At 52.5% G+C, this 17991-nt stretch overlaps 10 protein-coding genes across 10 annotated transcripts; 5 read left to right on the forward strand and 5 right to left on the reverse strand.

The window, feature by feature from the left end:
• Positions 1-124: 124 nt before the first annotated feature.
• On the forward strand, positions 125-1042 carry Z520_04721 (uncharacterized protein; the record flags this gene model as incomplete). Its single annotated transcript, XM_016775225.1, has 1 exon — positions 125-1042. The coding sequence occupies one exon, from the start codon at positions 125-127 to the stop codon at positions 1040-1042; it is 918 nt and encodes a 305-aa protein (XP_016633268.1).
• A 6-nt stretch (positions 1043-1048) lies between these two features.
• Positions 1049-1816, reverse strand: Z520_04722 (uncharacterized protein; the record flags this gene model as incomplete). The annotated part of the gene is made up of 1 exon (XM_016775226.1): positions 1049-1816. The coding sequence occupies one exon, from the start codon at positions 1814-1816 to the stop codon at positions 1049-1051; it is 768 nt and encodes a 255-aa protein (XP_016633269.1).
• Positions 1817-2392: 576 nt separating this feature from the next.
• Positions 2393-3368, reverse strand: Z520_04723 (uncharacterized protein; the record flags this gene model as incomplete). Its single annotated transcript, XM_016775227.1, has 2 exons — positions 2393-2896; positions 2949-3368. 2 exons carry the CDS (start codon positions 3366-3368, stop codon positions 2393-2395), a joined length of 924 nt encoding a protein of 307 aa, XP_016633270.1.
• Positions 3369-4067: 699 nt separating this feature from the next.
• On the forward strand, positions 4068-5264 carry Z520_04724 (uncharacterized protein; the record flags this gene model as incomplete). The annotated part of the gene is made up of 1 exon (XM_016775228.1): positions 4068-5264. One exon carries the CDS (start codon positions 4068-4070, stop codon positions 5262-5264), a length of 1197 nt encoding a protein of 398 aa, XP_016633271.1.
• Positions 5265-5971: 707 nt separating this feature from the next.
• Positions 5972-7773, forward strand: Z520_04725 (uncharacterized protein; the record flags this gene model as incomplete). Its single annotated transcript, XM_016775229.1, has 4 exons — positions 5972-6298; positions 6381-6991; positions 7078-7495; positions 7573-7773. The coding sequence occupies 4 exons, from the start codon at positions 5972-5974 to the stop codon at positions 7771-7773; spliced, it is 1557 nt and encodes a 518-aa protein (XP_016633272.1).
• Positions 7774-8058: 285 nt separating this feature from the next.
• Z520_04726 (uncharacterized protein) lies at positions 8059-10365 on the reverse strand (the record flags this gene model as incomplete). The annotated part of the gene is made up of 1 exon (XM_016775230.1): positions 8059-10365. The coding sequence occupies one exon, from the start codon at positions 10363-10365 to the stop codon at positions 8059-8061; it is 2307 nt and encodes a 768-aa protein (XP_016633273.1).
• A 251-nt stretch (positions 10366-10616) lies between these two features.
• On the forward strand, positions 10617-11429 carry Z520_04727 (uncharacterized protein; the record flags this gene model as incomplete). Its single annotated transcript, XM_016775231.1, has 1 exon — positions 10617-11429. The coding sequence occupies one exon, from the start codon at positions 10617-10619 to the stop codon at positions 11427-11429; it is 813 nt and encodes a 270-aa protein (XP_016633274.1).
• A 448-nt stretch (positions 11430-11877) lies between these two features.
• On the forward strand, positions 11878-12981 carry Z520_04728 (uncharacterized protein; the record flags this gene model as incomplete). Its single annotated transcript, XM_016775232.1, has 1 exon — positions 11878-12981. The coding sequence occupies one exon, from the start codon at positions 11878-11880 to the stop codon at positions 12979-12981; it is 1104 nt and encodes a 367-aa protein (XP_016633275.1).
• A 521-nt stretch (positions 12982-13502) lies between these two features.
• Positions 13503-14849, reverse strand: Z520_04729 (uncharacterized protein; the record flags this gene model as incomplete). The annotated part of the gene is made up of 3 exons (XM_016775233.1): positions 13503-13685; positions 13780-14756; positions 14813-14849. 3 exons carry the CDS (start codon positions 14847-14849, stop codon positions 13503-13505), a joined length of 1197 nt encoding a protein of 398 aa, XP_016633276.1.
• A 724-nt stretch (positions 14850-15573) lies between these two features.
• Z520_04730 (adenylate kinase) lies at positions 15574-16548 on the reverse strand (the record flags this gene model as incomplete). The annotated part of the gene is made up of 4 exons (XM_016775234.1): positions 15574-16027; positions 16075-16229; positions 16282-16334; positions 16392-16548. The coding sequence occupies 4 exons, from the start codon at positions 16546-16548 to the stop codon at positions 15574-15576; spliced, it is 819 nt and encodes a 272-aa protein (XP_016633277.1).
• Between the last annotated feature and the right edge of the window lie 1443 nt (positions 16549-17991).

A 17991-nucleotide genomic window follows, 5' to 3' on the forward strand; every position in this document is an offset into this window, starting at 1 on the left:
CCTTCAGCCCGTTCTTGGGCCAGTCATCGTTGGGCTATCACGCTCTGGCTCACTCACTAACTCTTTGTGAGAGAAATATTTTGTTTGTCTCGGCCCTCGGTTCTGTCTTTGAATACAACTGGCCATGGGGGTGGATATGACTGACAACGACAATAAAGACAAAAAGGTGCCGCGTTCACCAGCTCAGAAAAGCACACCATCGTCGCCTTCTTTCTGGTCTCTTCCTCTACCCCTTCGGCGCATCTTCGATCAGTTCCCGCTGGTGACATATCCCGCCAATGCCTTGCCCCAGCGGGTTCCTCGACTTCGACACGAGAACATCCTGTGCATTTTCCAGTCTGATGAGCCCGCGTCTCGGGATGGTCCCTCCTTCAATCCATCTTGTCTGAAGTGGCAAGCCTATCTCAAATTCCGCGGCATCCCTCTCCGCACTCGTTCCTCGAACAATCATGCCTCCCCAACCGGTGCTCTCCCTTTCCTCTTACCTGCCTCGAGAGACGCGAGTCGACCAGCTTCTCCGGTCCCGGCCAACCGGATCGTGAAATGGGTGATATCTCAAGGGGGAAAAGAGGAGGCAGTGCATTCTCGCCAGGACGCATACACGGCATTGATTGACCATGCTATAAGAAGCGCTTGGCTATACTATTTGTATCTCGATGAGGACAATTTCCAGGCTGTGGCATGGCCGCTGTACGTTGCATCGGCCTCGTCGTCCTCGCCTGTCCGCCTGAGCCTGGCTCATCAGCTGCAAGCCGCCGCAAGAGAAGAACTGTTGAAAATAAACACTGTCATCGACCCCCAACAACTCTACTCGCAGGCTGAACAGGCATTTCGGTCATTATCTGTACTGCTAGCCGACGATCAGTTTTTCTTCGGTCAATCCACACCAGGTCTGTTCGACGCCAGCCTCTTTGCGTACACACAAATTATTCTTGATAATCACCTCTTCTTCGAAACACGGACATTGAACTCATCCTTGAAGAAATACCACAACCTTGTCGAACACAGAAACCGTCTATTGCGCGGATTCTTTTCTGGTTGAAAGACGTCATCTACTTTTTCTGAGAATGCCCCCAAACCATACCGTCACGCCCACCCACTTCTCCGATCGCTGTCCCAGGCCTGCAACCATTGACTCGTCCACTCTCCTCTCCTCGATCTGTCCCAGCACCTCAAACCCCTTTTCCGAAGCAGCAGCCTCAACTTCGGCCAAAGTGTGTGAGTAGCTGGTTGGTCGGATCTTCTCACCCGTTTGCGGATCAATAAACCCAGCTTGACTGATTTGGCCCATGTCTGAGTGCATGTTGGTCAGCACTAAGATCCCCCCGGGTTTGAGAATTTTGGCGACTGTGGCAAAGAAGACGTCCGCAGGGATATGTTCGATGACTAGTGTCGACACCACGGCATCTGCGCCGACGGCACACTCTGGCGGCGAGGGCTCTTGCAACATGTCATACACCTTGAGCTCCAATTTGCCATTTGCATGGAACCTCTGCAATCGATCTCTCGCCACCTCGAGCATGCCAGGACTGAGATCGAGCCCAACTACTGACGCAGCATCCTCTACCTCCAGCAAAGCTGCCGTGTTCCTGCCCGTTCCGCATCCCAAGTCCACCAATGTCCACGGTCGGGGGTAGGAAACTCGGTCTTCCAGGATCCTGAGCATTCGTGGGATCAGAATTTTCATCTCAATCGTGTCCAAGGCCTGCAGGAAATTGCCGTCTGTGTCATACACAGCCGACCAAAGGTCGTAAGCTTGCGTGGTGGAGAGATAGCGGATTGTGGGATCGGAAGACTGAGGGATCACTTGAGACATGGTGACACTCGTTGGACGTTGAACCCCGTGATCAGACACGCCTGATAGATTGTAGACTTCGCCTCGCTAGTCCCCAGCCTGGATCAATAGCCGGATATAGAGCAATTCTCGCCTGCAAAGTCCCTTTGTCGAATGCAGTTGGCCCGACCAGTAGACAATGTACTTTTCAGGGGTGGATGCTGGGGAAGAGGAAAATATGAGGGAACTGGTCTCAAATCAATTCTGACGAAGTTTCTCCGCAAGGCTGCCTCTCCCCTCTCTGAATGAGTCACATTGTTCACCAGAGCATGAAAGGAACCAGCATCGAAAGCAATTCCATTTGCGAATGCGAATACGATATTCGAATCGACATGCATTGGACTTGGTAAGCAGGAAATGGAACTCATGGTTAGAGTCCAGACGCTAACATCAAACCGACGGTGTTTGTCCCTGCAGTCGATCACTCATTTTAGAGCAAGTATGCAGAGTCCTGACTGCTAGTGTTACAGCATGCGTGCATTGCCAACTGAGCAGACTCATGTTCATTTTCAACAATGGGTATCTTGCAAATGGCTTCAATCCACTTCGGCAGTGTTGTTACATACCACCCACCCCAAAGACACCTCCTCCTTCCCTCAAATCTTCCACCAGATCCTGCACATTACTCAAATGCTTTCCCAGCAGACTCTGCTTTTCCTCTGTCGTCCTTGTACTCTCAGAGTCCTTTCCATTCGCACCCTTTCCAACCGCGCCACCGCCGTCGGTTCCATTCACGGTCTCCCCTCTCCTGCGATCGAATGCCGCTATGACCTCCTTGCCCCTTCCCCCCAAAATCGCGGTGTTTGTTGCGGATGTGGAGCTGACGATCTTCGGTGTCGCAGTTTCGGGCATGAGATAGAAATAAAGGAACTCGACCAGTTTTAATTTGACTTCGCGGGAAGTCCCTCGAGATTTGAATAGAGACGTGATTACCAGCAGACCGCCGATGGATTCAAATGTACGAGTATTCTGCGGATTGTCGAGTAAGGACGTCACCAGGGCCATGATTGTGGAGGATTGGATGGCAGGACAGTTGGAGGGGTCCAGGAGGTCCAGGAAGAGCTGGTAACGTTAGACCTTGGATGTTTTGTATCGTTAGCGTGGTAAGACGTACGTTCATATATATCTCCTGCGAAAACAATGCTCGCGATGGTGGATGGAGTAGGAGGACTCCTTGGATCAGGTCCAGTGTCTGAATGATCAAAAGATCATTCGTCCCATTGCTTTCCTTGCCTAGGAGTCTTTCCAAACTTGCAACTAATCTCATGGAAATGTTCCATTGGAAACTCTGTTGCAGCTTGAAAAATTCACGAAAGGCGGGATCTGAGGGCAGCTCTGAAAGCTTCTTCGAATGAGGCGAGGAAGGGGTCGATGTTCCCAGAAGTAGCATCGACTGGCGTCTGTTGGCGGCGTCGCTGGCCCTGGACAGGCATAATTGTGCAAGCAAGCCTTCTACCTGGCGGAGGCCTTTGCGGATTTTCTGAGGGGAGCTCGAGGAAAGGTAGTCGAAGGAGTGGGACAGCAGAGCCTCCATTATGACAACCAGTGGCCTTGGTACAAGCTGAGGGTGATTTTACACGGCCATAAGGTATACCACCTCGTCGAAGATAAAAATGGACGAGAAAAGTACGTGCGCTCCGTATACCTACCTAAGGTAAGATGTCAACAAGACAAGTTGTCAGGGCGACGATGCGGGGGGGATGCGCCTAGGGACCGTGACCCCTGTAAGCGCTCGGTCCACCTGCCACTGCTGCTTCTGGCGATTGCACAACAGTTGGGCGCCCCGTTCCGCAGGTCAGATCAGGTGGATTGCTCGGTTGATAAGCGCCAGGCACCCGAATAATAATACTCCCGAGGCCAGGTGGTCTCGGTGGCCACCGAGCCACCGAGCCACCTGGGAATCGGTGCCTAGCACCTTCATTGTCGTCATGACCCTCATGTGATGACCTCTACCCGGTGTTAGATCGATCTACTTGCGTTTCTGCCTTGGAGACACCTCTTCGCCAGCATCAGATCAAAACCACCTGCACTGTTCCTTTCCATCTTCTGGACCTTATATTTCTCTCTCATCCACAGACCCAAACTAATTTGGCAGTGTCTCCTGATTACTCGTCCTCAATTTACTTGCATGACCAACGTCTAAGGTTGCGCTTTTCGCAAGCACGACCCTCGACATCCCCCACCTCATCCCGCATTTTCACATGCAGTCTTCTGCGCAACAGCTTCAACACGCATGTCGACCGTTTCAACAGAAAACCCGGCTTCTCCCAACGCCATTCCAATTCGCTACAGCTCCGCCGGTGTCTCCAATGGCCTTCATCAACAGACTTCAAAATCCGTCCTCAGACCTCTACCAGAGGATTCCTGGATTTCGTCCAAGCACCATTCGATGCCTCCAGTGCTGAGTCCAGCCCCCGTCCTCTCCGACCATACCAACAGCCTCAAACGCAGACATTCAAAGAAGCGATCTGCTCCAGAGAATTTGTTATCTAAAAAACCCGGAGAATGGTCGCCGCAGAAGGAGAAGATAATTTTGGGCCCTTATGACTACCTGTTCTCCCACCCTGGAAAGGATATCCGCTCAGCCTTGATCAAGGCGTTCGATGCCTTTCTACATGTCCCGTCAAATTCTCTGGATATTATTACAAAGGTGGTGGGGATGTTACATACATCCTCGCTGCTCATCGACGACGTGCAGGACAGCAGCATGTTGCGAAGAGGTATCCCGGTGGCACATAATATCTTCGGGACAGCGCAGACGATTAATAGCGCAAATTATGTCTACTTCCTTGCCCTGCAAGAGCTTCTGCACCTAGACAACAGAGATGAGGCGATGGAAATTTTCACCACCGAACTGCTCAACCTTCATCGAGGCCAAGGAATGGATTTGTATTGGCGCGACACCCTGACCTGCCCGACGGAGGACGACTATCTGGAAATGGTGCAGAACAAGACTGGGGGCTTGTTTCGTCTAGCCGTCAAGCTCATGCAGGCTGAGTCTCCGGAAAAGGGTCGCATCGACTGTGTCCCACTTGTCAACCTGCTGGGCTTGGTTTTTCAGATATGCGACGACTACCTCAATCTTTCTTCCAGCACCTATACTAAGAACAAGGGCCTATGCGAAGACCTCACGGAAGGCAAATTCTCCTTCCCTATCATCCACTCGATCAGGAGCAACCCCTCCAACCTGCAACTCATCAATATCCTGAAACAGAAAACCACCGACGAGCAAGTCAAGCGATATGCGGTGAAGTATATGGAGGGCACAGGCAGCTTTGAGTATACCAAGAGGGTCGTGCGCGAATTGAGACAGAAGGCTGTAAATCTGGTAACGGAAATGGATGGCGGTTCTGGAAAGGGGGATGAGGTGAAGTTGATTCTGGATAAGATTGCGGAAGCAGCACTCAATGATTCGGGGCAAAGTTCATGAGAGGCAGGGATTTAGGAGAAGGTCATTCAACAGGCCGTACCAAGGTAATGATGCTGTACATTATTAGTGTGTAATACCTCGCGAGGTGGTAAATTGGGTGCCATCCACTGCTGGCTGCGACACGGGTTCGCTGGTCACATCAGACTACTTGGAATCTGGAATCTCAGGATCCGAGACGTTACAACTTGAAGTGCCTCTTCTGAAGCCAAGCATGGAATTGTAAAGTAAGCTCTGTTTCACCCTTGCTCCCACAACTGGAAATTCTCGGCTTCGACTATTACGCCTGATCTCGACACTTCCGGGGGTAGATAGGAAAGCCATTCTCCGCCCATTACAGTCGCTGATTCGCTCCACTCAATCCTCCCTTCCCCATCGCCTCCATTTCTCTAACCCTCATCTTCGGCTCGGCATCACCTGTCATCTGGAATGTGGAGGTCATCAATGGCAGTATACTTGGGCCCGATCTCCCCGCGTGCATCCCTCAGAGCATTCGGCAAGTCCCTAATGGATATTACGATTCTACATAGCGGGCCATTATTTGGTCTTCGGGATTGCGTCTCCTGGTAAGGTTGAGCAGCTGGTTTTTCTATTAACATAAGGAAGTAGAGCTGGACGTCTATCAAGTCGAGGCTGGCCTCCTAGAACAGACACACGGAAATTGGGTCATTACCTATACACCTACCCAGTGGTTTTCTACTGCCCTCACCATGATCCTTCCCCAGAGCAATGCAGCCTTGCCACTCCTCGCTCCCTACATCCTCCCCCTCTCAATCATCCTTCTCCTCGTCCTCCCTGTTGTAACCTTGATCCGTATCCGCTACCGCCGCGGGCTGCGCGACATCCCAGGCCCATTCTTTGCCAGCATCCTCCCGTTTGATCGCATGCTCAGCACGTATTCGGGCCACCAATTCCAGCGGCATCTTGAATACCACGCCAAGTATGGGAACTTGGTCCGTGTCGGGCCCAACCATGTGAGTTTGGGGGATTCGGAGCAAATCTCGAATGTTTATAGCATTACCAGCAAATTCGACAAGGTAAGCCTACCCCAAGTGAACACGCCGATGGGAGGCAGCGAGAAAGAAGAGAGTCCTCGAGCTAATCTGCGGGACTGTAAAGAGCAAATTCTATACACTGTTTCATGCCAAATCGCCTGTTGGCCCTATTCCCACGGTCTTCTCCATTGTCGACCCCGTCGGCCATAGAGACCTCAAAAGACCTGTGGGTGCCGCATATGCTCTGAGTTCTCTGCTCGATTTTGAACCCCTGGCCGATGACTGCACACGGATCCTGGAAGGCAAACTCGACGGCCTGCAAGGCAAACCTATCGACTTTGGTACGTGGCTGCATTGGTACGCATTCGATGTCATCAGCAGCATCACCTTCTCCAACCGCCTGGGGTTCATGGAGAGGGAGGAAGACGTGAACGGCATCATCGCAGCAATTGAGGGTCGGTTGTTTTACAACTCGATCATCGGCCAGGTCCCGAGCTTACACAAGTGGCTTCTGGGAAACAACACCGTCTCGCGATTGGCGGATATGGTGCCCGCCATCAAGCGACTGAACTCGGCAGCGTACATTGTCCAATTTGCTGCGAGACAGTTGGAGTCGAGGCAGAACGCCAAGGCAGAACATGGGAGGTCAGACATGGTGGACAAATTCAAAATGACTCGAGACGGCGAGGAGGTCATGAGCGCGAAAGAGTTGTTGGGCCATGCGAGCTCGAACGTGTGAGTTATTGCGTTATTGCTTCCCCGAGCCAACCCACGGGACTCCGGGGCTGTCTGAAGGGTTTTCTAACAAACCGTGGCAACAGGTTCGCTGGTTCTGATACAACGGCCATCTCGCTCCGGGCGCTATTCTATCACCTCCTTAAGAACCCGCACACGTATCAGAAATGCGTGGACGAGATTCTCGACTTCGACGCTCGCGGCGAGTTGTCCGAGTATGTCACTTACTACGAGGCGCAGCGCATGCCATATTTCCAAGCGTGTATGAGAGAGGCGCTGCGCATGCATCCCGCCGTGGGACAATTACTTGAGCGGGTCGTTCCGCAAGGCGGAGCCACAATCGACGGTGTCTACCTACCGGCAGGGACGATCGTGGGGATGAATCCCTGGGTGGCTGCAAGAGATAAAGCAGTTTATGGACATGACGCGGCGGTATTTCGACCGGAAAGGTGGATCGACGCCGACGAGAAGACGCTGAAGCTGATGGATCGAAACTGGCTTGCTGTAAGTCCCCGACATTTCCCCCCTCCTTTGCCCCAACTGTCATATCGAGTTGGGGAGGCTAACTTCATCTCCCACAGTTCGGAGCCGGCTCACGGACCTGCCTGGGTAAGAACATCTCCCTGATGGAGATGTCGAAGCTGGTGCCGCAGCTACTGCGTCGGTACCACGTCCAGCTTGCGGATCCCAATGCCGAATGGGAGTTGTTTGATTACTGGTTCGTCAAGCAGGAGGGGCTGAGATGTATCCTGACGAGGAGAGACGGAGAGAAGCAAAGATAGCAGTTTGACCGATGAGAAGGTGGCGCTTTGCTGGCGTGGCGAGATAATCTGAATCCACAGACTCGTGGAGTTCATTGCATCAATGATTGTGATTCTCAAGCCGCAAGGTTTTGTTAAAGCTACGATTATGTTAGTAAAACATGCTACCAAAGATCCAGAGAGGAAACCCCCCATTGCTTCAGGCAGCAGGCTAGCGAAGTGTCTCGTAGCCAGACAATTTCAAGGTTTAGACAAGACAATCTGGGTCCTTGATCCAGTGTGGTACTATGGTAGGTTCCTTGGTACCTACAGATGCTTGACAGCATCTATGAATGCTTTCGTTCTGTCCGCACTCCGTCGCCCGTCAACCTCAACCCCAGAGCTGACATCCACACCGACAATGTTTTGGCCTACATAATTTTTTCCTAGTTCCTCCAGCACCGCCTGTACATTCTCCGGAGTGAGTCCTCCCGCGAGGATCACCTTGAGGCTGTCATCCTTCCGGAACAGCGCTCTCACGTCATTGAGATTGACCCGCGTACCTGATCCGCCGCCTCCAGCATCCAACAACGGTAAGGAATGATAGCCTCTCCTATTGATTCCACAATCCTTCGGGGAGAACGCTTTCAGAACAGGGACCGGAATCTGCCTCGCATATTCCAAGGGTTCTGAGCCGTGGAGTTGTACCGCATCCAGACCCAATAGGTGGACTTGCTGGGTTATGTGGTGAAGAGGCGCATCAACGAAAACACCAACGAGGAGAGCACGATCCGGACGAACAAGCAGCTGTGAGGAGGTGTAGCTGAAGAAATCTGCGCTCCCGACTCCGTCAACTGTACTGACGAATTTGGAAGACGCCGCGCGGGGTGTATCTTTCACAACCTTTGCTATCTGTAGCGCCACATCGTCTGAGACGAACCGCTTCCTGCCAGGCACAAGGATAATGCCGATTTGGTCCGCGCCGGCTTCAATCGCCGCTTTCGCGTCTTCGGGTGTGCGTGTGCCGCAGATTTTGACGGAGAGGTGCTTGGTCCGTGTTCCCTGTGTCGGTCGGACATCAGGATCTCCTACTAATGTGGCGATAAATTCAACCGGATTCTGTGCCCTCATCAAGGCCTCGCCAACCAGAATTGCTTTGACACCATCCTTTTTGTATGCTTGCACATCTTGAGGACCAGATATTCCACTCAGAGCGCACACAATCGTGGACTCCGGAACTTGATCCATCAACCGACTTGTCGTTCCAAGGTCAACCTCGAAATTTGTGAGATTGCGGTTGTTCACGCCAATAACCTCGGCGCCCAGTTCAACCGCGATTTTCATCTCCTCTGCCGTGTTGACCTCAACAAGAGGCTCCATCCCCAGTGATCTCGAGTAATGGTACAGTCTCGTTAATGTCTCGACGTCAAGCATCTTAACAATCAGCAAAACTGTATCTGCGCCTGCGACTCGTGCTTCCAGAATCTGATACTCGTCAAAGATGAATTCCTTGCGCAGCACGGCGGGTCTGTTGGGCATGCTATCGAGAGCCTGGCGGACGAGTCTCATGTCTTCGAGGCTTCCTTTGAACCATTCCGGTTCTGTCAACACAGAAATGACACTGGCGCCGGCTGTAGCGTATTTTCGAGCTTGTGCCGGAGCACAGGTCCCAAGAGATATAATGCCCTTTGAAGGAGAGGCTCGTTTGATTTCGGCCAGGAGGGCAATTGGGTAGGGGGATTGTCGAAGCCTTTTGGGAAAGGAAATTTGGGGAGGAGCGAGCCCGAGGTCGTAAGCATCTTGGAGATCTTCAAGTCTCTGAGATGGGATGAGCCGTTGAGCGGCAACGGCCTGTCGTCGGTGGGCGTAGATTTTTTCCAAGATGGATTCTTTCTTCGGGGGTGCTCTACCGTTGAGGGCGGCTTTGGCTTCTGCGTCAGGAGCAGCATACTGAGGGTTGTCCGACCACTTTCCGCCAGACATTCTCAGGAAATTCTTGAACATGACTCGACCATTTTCTGTCAGAATGCTTTCGGGATGAAACTGAACCCCTTCGATAACATAGTCCTTGTGGCGGACACCCATAATCACTCCCTTGCCTCCATCCGGCCCTTTGGCTATCCAAGAAGATACCTCCAGCGACTGTGGAAGAGTTGGATGTGTCCCCGCGAGCGAATGGTATCTCGTGACAGGGAGGTCTTGCGCCAATGTGGTATAACATCCTTTGCCATCATGCCTCAGAGGCGAGGTCTTTCCATGGAGGATCTCTCCGGTAACATCCACTTCACCGCCAAAGACCGAGATAATACATTGTTGTCCCATACACACCCCCAGGATGGGAATCTTGCCCGCAAAGTGTTTGATTGCCTCTTGACTTATGCCCGCATCGGTGTCAGGGTGGCCTGGGCCAGGGCTGATGACCAATTGTGTCGGCTTTTTGGCAATAAGCTCTTCAAGTGTCACTTTGTCATTTCGGTAGACCGTGACGGTGGCGCCTTCAAGGACGAGGTACTGGTAGACATTCCAGGTGAAGGAGTCATAATTGTCGATGAGGACGAGGTTGTTCGCAGAGGGTAGCTTTTGCGCGGGCGTGGGTTGGTGGGGAGAATGATCGATCAGAGCAGCAGGCGCCATGGTCAGTCTCGTGTGTTGGGAATATGGAATTTCCTCATCTGCTGACAGTGAGAACAGAGGAGGGGAAGTTGGAAGCCAGCTCGGTGGATGGAGCCCTGCCTACTGCGGCCTCTCTCTATCTCACTTTTTGCTTCCGCCGCAGTTTTCCCGGAGTCCTCTAGCACCACGCGCTGTAAGTTTAATCAAACCTCGACTCCCCGTCACTGATGTGTGAATGTCCCGAGCTGCTGCAGGTCAACAACGCCACAAAGATGTCAAGTCACGACCACCCGCTATGTATTCATGTGAACCAAGACCATGGCAAGGAGACCATTGTTTTCTTACATGCGCTACTCGCAAGTTATACCGAGTACGCCAATGTGATCCCGGCCCTCAACGACTATCACCTTATGCTCGTTAATCTGCCTTGCCACTCGCCCTCTCACGAAATCCCGCCCTTCGAACTTGGCTCTACCTCGGAAGTAGTCGCGGGGTTGATCGAAAAGAAAGCTCGGAATGGTCGAGCCCATCTTGTTGGACTTTCCATGGGAGGCTTTATTGCTCTGGAAGTAGCAAAGTGTTACCCTGAGCTGGTGGAATCGGTATTTGTTACTGGCGCGGTTCCTCTAGACGGTTGGCGGAGATGGTTGGCCGAGCGGCCTTTGATGCTCTACATGGAGTATGGTCTGGCTTCGTTCATCCAATACTGCCCCGATTGGCTTTACTGGCAAATCTGTTCCTGGCTGGGCATCCAGCGTCATGACGAGCTGCGCGATGAAACATGCCAGAATTTCAATTTCGACCTCTTGAGACAGGGCTACGCAGCGATACTGAGCTTCAGAGTGGAAGACATCAAGTCAATCAGAGCCAGAACTTTGATTGTAGCTGCATCGGCTCTGGACAACGTGGAAATAACAAGAAGGATGGGAAGACTGCTCAGGGAAAACAATGCAGAAAGCAAAGCTGCAGTGGTTACAGGCCTGGTTCATGCTTGGAACTTACGGTTCCCGGAGCTTTTTGCAGAGACCATCGTGGCGTGGGCTGAATGCCGCGACCTTCCCAAAGGTCTAGAAGAGCTGGTGTGACCCTTTGATAGCCAAGGGTCTGGTTTACCTGCAACTCATACTTTCTTGCAGCCTTCTGAGTGACACTCAATCCTGTGGTTCCTACCAATCTACCAGAGGTCCAGAGGTCCAGAGCTGGGATGCAGGATGAGGGCAAGATCGAATATACGGTAGACAGCATAGCGGCGGTATTAGTGATGGGCCTAGACTGAAAGGGGCAATAGAATAGTCAGCCAAAGCCACCTAATGACCGTCTTGGCATCGCAAAACACCCAAAAATTTCATTTTCGCGCTGGGGCACTGGCTGAATTCGGCAGCCTTGTCACAGGCAGTGAGTTTGACAAACTCACTGACCCACCTGCTCTCGTCCTAAGGAAGTGCTCATCGATCTACCGAGCCCAAGATCTCGGCTCGCACAGTTTTCCCTGGTAAAATCCCGTCTCAAATCCCATTCTAAACCCCCTCAGTCATGGAGGACGCGTCGTCACCACCGCCTCGACAACAGCAGAATTGGCGCTCTACCGCCTCGACGAACTGGCGCGTGAAAGACGACACACCGCGCGTGGACCAGCAGCCTCGCGCGCGGTCCAACCGTAATCAAAACGGGCAGCAAAATACCAACTCGACCCAACCCGCCGACGAAGCGCTGGGAACGAGGCTCTACATTGGCAATCTCCTCTACACAGCTCAGCGCGCTGACGTCGAAGAGCTGTTCACCCAGAATGGATTCAATGTCGTCGGGGTTAGTATGTCCACGGATCCCTTCACAGGACGAAACCCGAGTTACTGCTTTGTAGACGTGGAAAGCCCGGAAGAAGCCCAAAGGGCAATGAGTGAATTGAATGGAATGGACGTTCTCGGAAGAGCCGTTAGGGTCAGCCCCGGGGTGGCCAGAAGGCAGGGTCAGGGTCAGGGCCAGAGCCAGGGCAACGCCAGTGGCGCTGCAGGCGGGAGAGAGGTCAGAGTGAAGGATTTCGAGCGAGGGTGGGGAAGGGTACGTGAGTCGAGAGAGCAGAAAGGTATGCAAACGTCCAACAACGTCTTGTCGCGAGAGCACCCCCCGACCGTGAGATTGACAATACATAATCTGATGCATCCGCCCAATACAGACACAGAATACAACCCAACATTTGACCGCTGGAGCCGCACCGACGCCAATTCTCACTGGACTGCGCCCCAGTCAGAGGGACGACGGCTCTACCTCGGCAACATGCCCCGAATCGAGCCACAATCGGCGCATGACGAGGAAGTGCGGGCTCTCTTTGCCCAGTACGTCCCGGACGTCACGCCGACAGCGGTGTCCAAGCAGATCTCACCACGTCCCCCCAAGCCCGAACAGCCAGGAAACCAGTACTACTGTTTTGTCGACTTGGAGCGGCCTGAGGATGTCGACCTAGTGATTGCGGCGTTGGATGGCAAAGAGGGCAGTTGGGGTGGGAATGTGAGGGTCAATCGGGCCAAGGGTTCGGACAGGAAGGTCGTCAAGGAACAGGGCTTGGGCGGCGGCGACCGGCGAGCCTTTGGCGAAGGCAATTGGAGGAAGGCAGAGCCGCACTCTGAGGGTCAGGATTAAGTTCAATATGGGTCTCTGGAGAAGCGGATCCCCTGTAGATGGGCACAATGAAGAAGTATGGGCACCCGTGAGAGTGACAACCAACACTCTGTCAATTTGACCTTGGACACGGACTTCCTGATTCAGTAATCTGCTGGATATTAGTAGGCGATACTCGTCGAGGCTGCAATATCATCTTGGTGCTACTATTTTGCATGGTGTGTACCTCCCTATCAAACGAATTGAGGAATTGGTGGCATGCTGTCTCTAAATGTCGGTTGATGGTAAAGTCTACCCTTCACCTATACTATTAACCATTTTTTACGGACGGGCCCCTTTTTTGATCGAGCACGCTCTGGCTCTATCGTCGGGTATGTAGCGGATATTGTGTTCCAGACTGTGCCACGTCGCTTTCACCTTGGCTTGCTAAAGCAGGCAGGTGTATGAGTCGAATGGTCCGCCGCGAAGATCCCTATCGCTGGATGAGGCAGATCTACAATGCTGTTTGAGCAGTGACATTCCTCGCCTCCTCTGTGTCTCTTCTACACCTTGGCTGTCAATTTCACGGGATAGTCTGTTGTCTCGATCGCATCTGGATACACCAAGCCACCCTGCTTCCTCGCTTCATCCATGATTTCCATAATCAGCGTGGATTCCGCCCACGGTAAGGTGTCGGATTCCAGTTTTCCAGCAACTAGACAGCGGGCGGCAGCGTCGGCTTCGTGCTGTTGCAGGTAGCATAGATGTCAGCGAACGCCCTAGCTCACCCCAAATGCGGCGCTGAACAAAATGTCTGATACGGAGGACACAAATACATACCATCATACCGTGGCACCCTCCCTCGAACTCAAATTTCCGATCGAGGATCTCCGCATTTTTGTCCTTCGGTACCAGTCGATACCGCATCGGTCGATATATTGGGCCATACACTTGGATTTCGCCTTTTTCGCCTTCTATGCGTACTGCAGGAGTTTCCACATCTCCTTTCCCTTCGTGTCCTCGTGCCGGATCGTCGCTGACGCGCATAGCGGTGGTAGCCACGGCGTGGGCTTTGGTCTTCCCCGTAGGAGTCGATTTGGGAAATTCAAGGAGCATCAGTGTGGATTCATCGGCGCCAGTACGTGGTTCGGGAGTCATCGCTGCCCCCACCACTTTGGGGCGAGACTGATCCCGGAGCTGGGGAGGCAATGTATGGTACATTGTTTGGAAAACCCAGGTAAGAGCATAAATACCCAAGTCGAGAAGAGCCCCACCGGCTAGATCAAGGTTCACCATACGGTGGCCCAGATCGAACTCTTTCTCGGGTACCACACCAATACTTAAATCTGAAATAACTCGGATTACTTCGCCAATGTCATTGTCCGTGATGTGTTTCCTGATCGACTGACTGATGGGGAAGTAGCGAGTCCAAACAGCCTCCATGAAGAAGAGGTTCTTCTCTTTCGCGGTCTTGTATAGGATCTTAGCTTGCGCGGCGTTGACTGTGAGGGCTTTCTCGCAAAGGACAGGTTTATTGTGGGAGAGACAGAGCATGGCGTTTTGGTAGTGGTGAGAGTGTGGTGAGCCAATGTAGATGATGTCCACAGACGGATCTTTCACGAGTTCTTCGTAGGAGCCGTAAGGGGTACATTTTGTCGACTGAGATGCGGAAACGAACTTGGAAACGAACTTCTCCGCGGAGGACAGAGACGAGGAGGATGCGACTGCGGTAACGACATGAGAGATGTCCTTGACATTACGTGTGGTCGGGTCGACAAGGAGGTCTTTGACGAAGGTCTGCGCGATCCATCCGGTGGCTGCAAAGATGTTCTCAGTTAGGAGGGATAATGGAATGTCCCTGGGTTGAACGTACCCATAATGCCCCAACGTATTTCCTTCGACGAAGACATGGTAGCAAGAACCTGCGCAGTGAGAAGCTGTAGAAATATACCTAGATAGCAAAGCCTGTCGAAGGGATGTCAAAAGGGCAAGGAAATATAACGGAAATGCATCCATTGAAATGTCGTGGGGAAGTGCCATTTGTACCTGAGGCGCGGGGTCTGCCGTTGCAGCGGATCGACAGACTCGGTAACCCGCCCGACAACGACGATTCAGCCTGATATCAAGATCGGCGGCCCATTCGTCACAGCCGATGAGATATCGTTCATTGCCATCTCAAGAAAGGTTCAGACATGGCCGGGTCCCATGGCCATTCGGTCTTCTCGGACCTCATCCCGACTGGGTGCCGACCTGTTCATCGCTGTCATTACGGGTTTGCTGAATAATCTTGGCCATCTTCTTCGGTCAGTTGGTGGTAGTCGACCGGGTATGATTCCTGAATTCAAGTCTGTGACGGGAAAGATAAACAAAGGACGCGTGGCTCGCTTGTGCCAATTAAGTCTTGTATTCGTTTCGCGAAGTCGCAAGATATGTACTCAAAGTCAGAACCCTTTTCCGCGTGCGACTCACCATTTTCCAGGGCATGTTGGACACCCAGTTCCCGTAACTTGTACACATTTGCAGACACGGCTTGAATCTTTTCCGGAAACTCTTAATTTATCATTCCAGCGCAATTCGGTGCTCGTTCCGGAGATTGAAGCAAAGAGGTTCCTCCTCTTTTGTCATCGCCCATGTCTACCGCAATCCGATCTTGCTGAGGATGCTCCCGGTGGCTGGAGACTTCGAGTCGCCGAAAACGCCCAGGATACTCTTCCAAACATGATCTGGGTCTTGGCTGGCGTCGATCCCGGACCAAATGCCCTTGTTCTTGTAGTAGGCCACCACAGGGCTCGTCTGTGCATGATATGTTCCCAACCTCTTCTTAAGAGTCTCGGCATTATCATCGGTTCGTTGGATAAGAGGCTCTCCAGTGATATCGTCCTTCATGGGTTCCTTTGGTGGGTTGAAGACCTTGTGATAAGTCCGACCCGAGGCTGGATGGATCAGCCGGCCGGTGATACGGGAAACCAGTAGACCGTCGTCGATCTGGAGTTCGATCGCGTGCTTGAGAGGCTTGCTCTCTGCTTCAAGCATGGAGTCGAGGCCTTCGGCTTGGGCGACCGTTCGGGGGAAGCCATCAAGGATGAAACTGGCCACGTCAGTAATGAACACGGTATTTGTAGCACGGAATCTTACCCGTTGGCGCATTCTCGGTTCGTGTCCAACTCGTTCTTGATCATGTTGATCATAATGTCGTCGCTGACCAGGCCGCCTTGATCCATGATCTTCTTGGCCTCCTTTCCCAAAGCAGTCTTTTTCGCAACTTGTGCTCGAAGCATGTCACCAGTGGCCTGTAAGACTATCAATTTCTGGCCCGAGGACGACGGAGGCATGTAGGCATACCAGATGACACACGCAGTATTTTTCCTTGATTCGGGGAGCTTGAGTTCCCTTGCCTAGTGAGGGCGTGTCAGTTCGGACGCGTAATACGACGGGGGTAATGCCAAACCCACCTGCGCCCGGAGGACCGATGAGAATCATGCGCATAGAATCCGTGAGCGAGGTCTTCTTTTCGCCTTCTAATCTTCGCTCGAGAGACCAGACTCGAGCTTCGAGCTTGTGGACCAGGTCTTTCAAATCCTCGACATGTTGATCGGTGATGGGTGCCATGATGGCTAGGTAGCTGAACGAAGGGGACCTGACCAAGGTCGAAGGGCGGGCAGATAGCTAAGGTGATGTTGCTTCTTGCCTATTGAAATGCAAGTGAGCACAGAGAAGGATGGAGGGAGAAACACGGTGAAGAGGGCTAGTACAGAGCTGCAGAGGTGGGTGTTACGGAAGCAATTGCTTTGTGAGCTTCAAAAGTTCAGTGAGGACGAGAATCCTCCGGTTTACCGGGCGTTGCACCAGCCTCCCCCGAGCCCCGAGGTGCCAACTTGAGCTCCGGGTCGCCAAGAGGTCACGTTGGTCTTCCCTTCTGCCGAAAGTATTCCGATCTTTCTTCCATCGTCCTCCTCGTAACCACCCGAGCCCATCGTAGCAGAGCCATGGTTGAGCTCAACATCCGCGAGACAGTCAGTCTCAACAGCTATGTGGCAAACTGGTCACAGGCGGATGAAACGATGCCAACCAGTCAAGCCTGCGACTATTTCAATGGCATTGAAGCACAGTTTGTGAGAATTTTTGTTTTGCCCAGCCCGTTCCTCCAGTCTCACCTAGTAGAACGCACGGTTTACTGCTGACCCATGGTCTCCGGGTCATTTTCCCCTGTCCGCCCGTGCGAAGGCGACTCTTAATGGCGCGAGTGGCAACGAGCTCTCAAACAAGGACGTCTAGCAAAAGACCCTCTTGACGCTCCTACTTCTTATGGAACAATGCATAGCAGAGGGGCGCCTACTTCCATTCGGGTGGTCACTCCTGTCGGATGTAAAGAGACTTCGAGGCCAAAAAACCCTAAACCTATGCATAGCTGGGCGGCCAAGAACACTGGCTATTGACATACGATGCTTGTTGCATCAGATGAGCCGTTAAGCAATCCATCACTCGAAGCATCAGGAGGACATCACGTCCAACGCTCAAAAAACCAAGTGGCTGTCTATGCGCGACCAAATGAACTGATGCTAGCGAGCTAGCAGAGTCTGCACGGGCAACAGGCCTCATGTTTGCTCGTCTGCACGTTGTGTCTCCGCGATAGGCTGGTCTAGTAATGAACCTCATTTCCAACGTCTTCACCGTGGAGAAGTCGAGGCTGACATGATTTAGTTGAGTCGTGGAGTTTCAGTGAAACAATCCACAGTCAGAGAATGCCTGTTTTGATGGTGCCCCAATCTCAGCCTTGTTCAATACCCAGTCAAGGCACTGTGCTTTTGCAGACCAAGTGCAAGGCTATGATCTCTGGAAATAAGGACGCTTGCGCTGGAATTCTCTTCGCAGGGTCGTCTTTGAGCCCGACTATGACAACATGCTTCCTCGTTTACGCCAAGCGGTGTGGTTACAGATTGAATCGTCGGTAAGGGACTTCTGCATTTTACTACAGATAAGTGACATGTCACGCCTGATTTGTAGGCAGACAGCCCAAAGGTAATCTCTCTTCTGACCACGACGACGAAGTTG

The sequence above is a fragment of the Fonsecaea multimorphosa genome (assembly GCF_000836435.1).
Source record: "Fonsecaea multimorphosa CBS 102226 unplaced genomic scaffold supercont1.8, whole genome shotgun sequence".
NCBI classification, from domain to species: domain Eukaryota; kingdom Fungi; phylum Ascomycota; class Eurotiomycetes; order Chaetothyriales; family Herpotrichiellaceae; genus Fonsecaea; species Fonsecaea multimorphosa.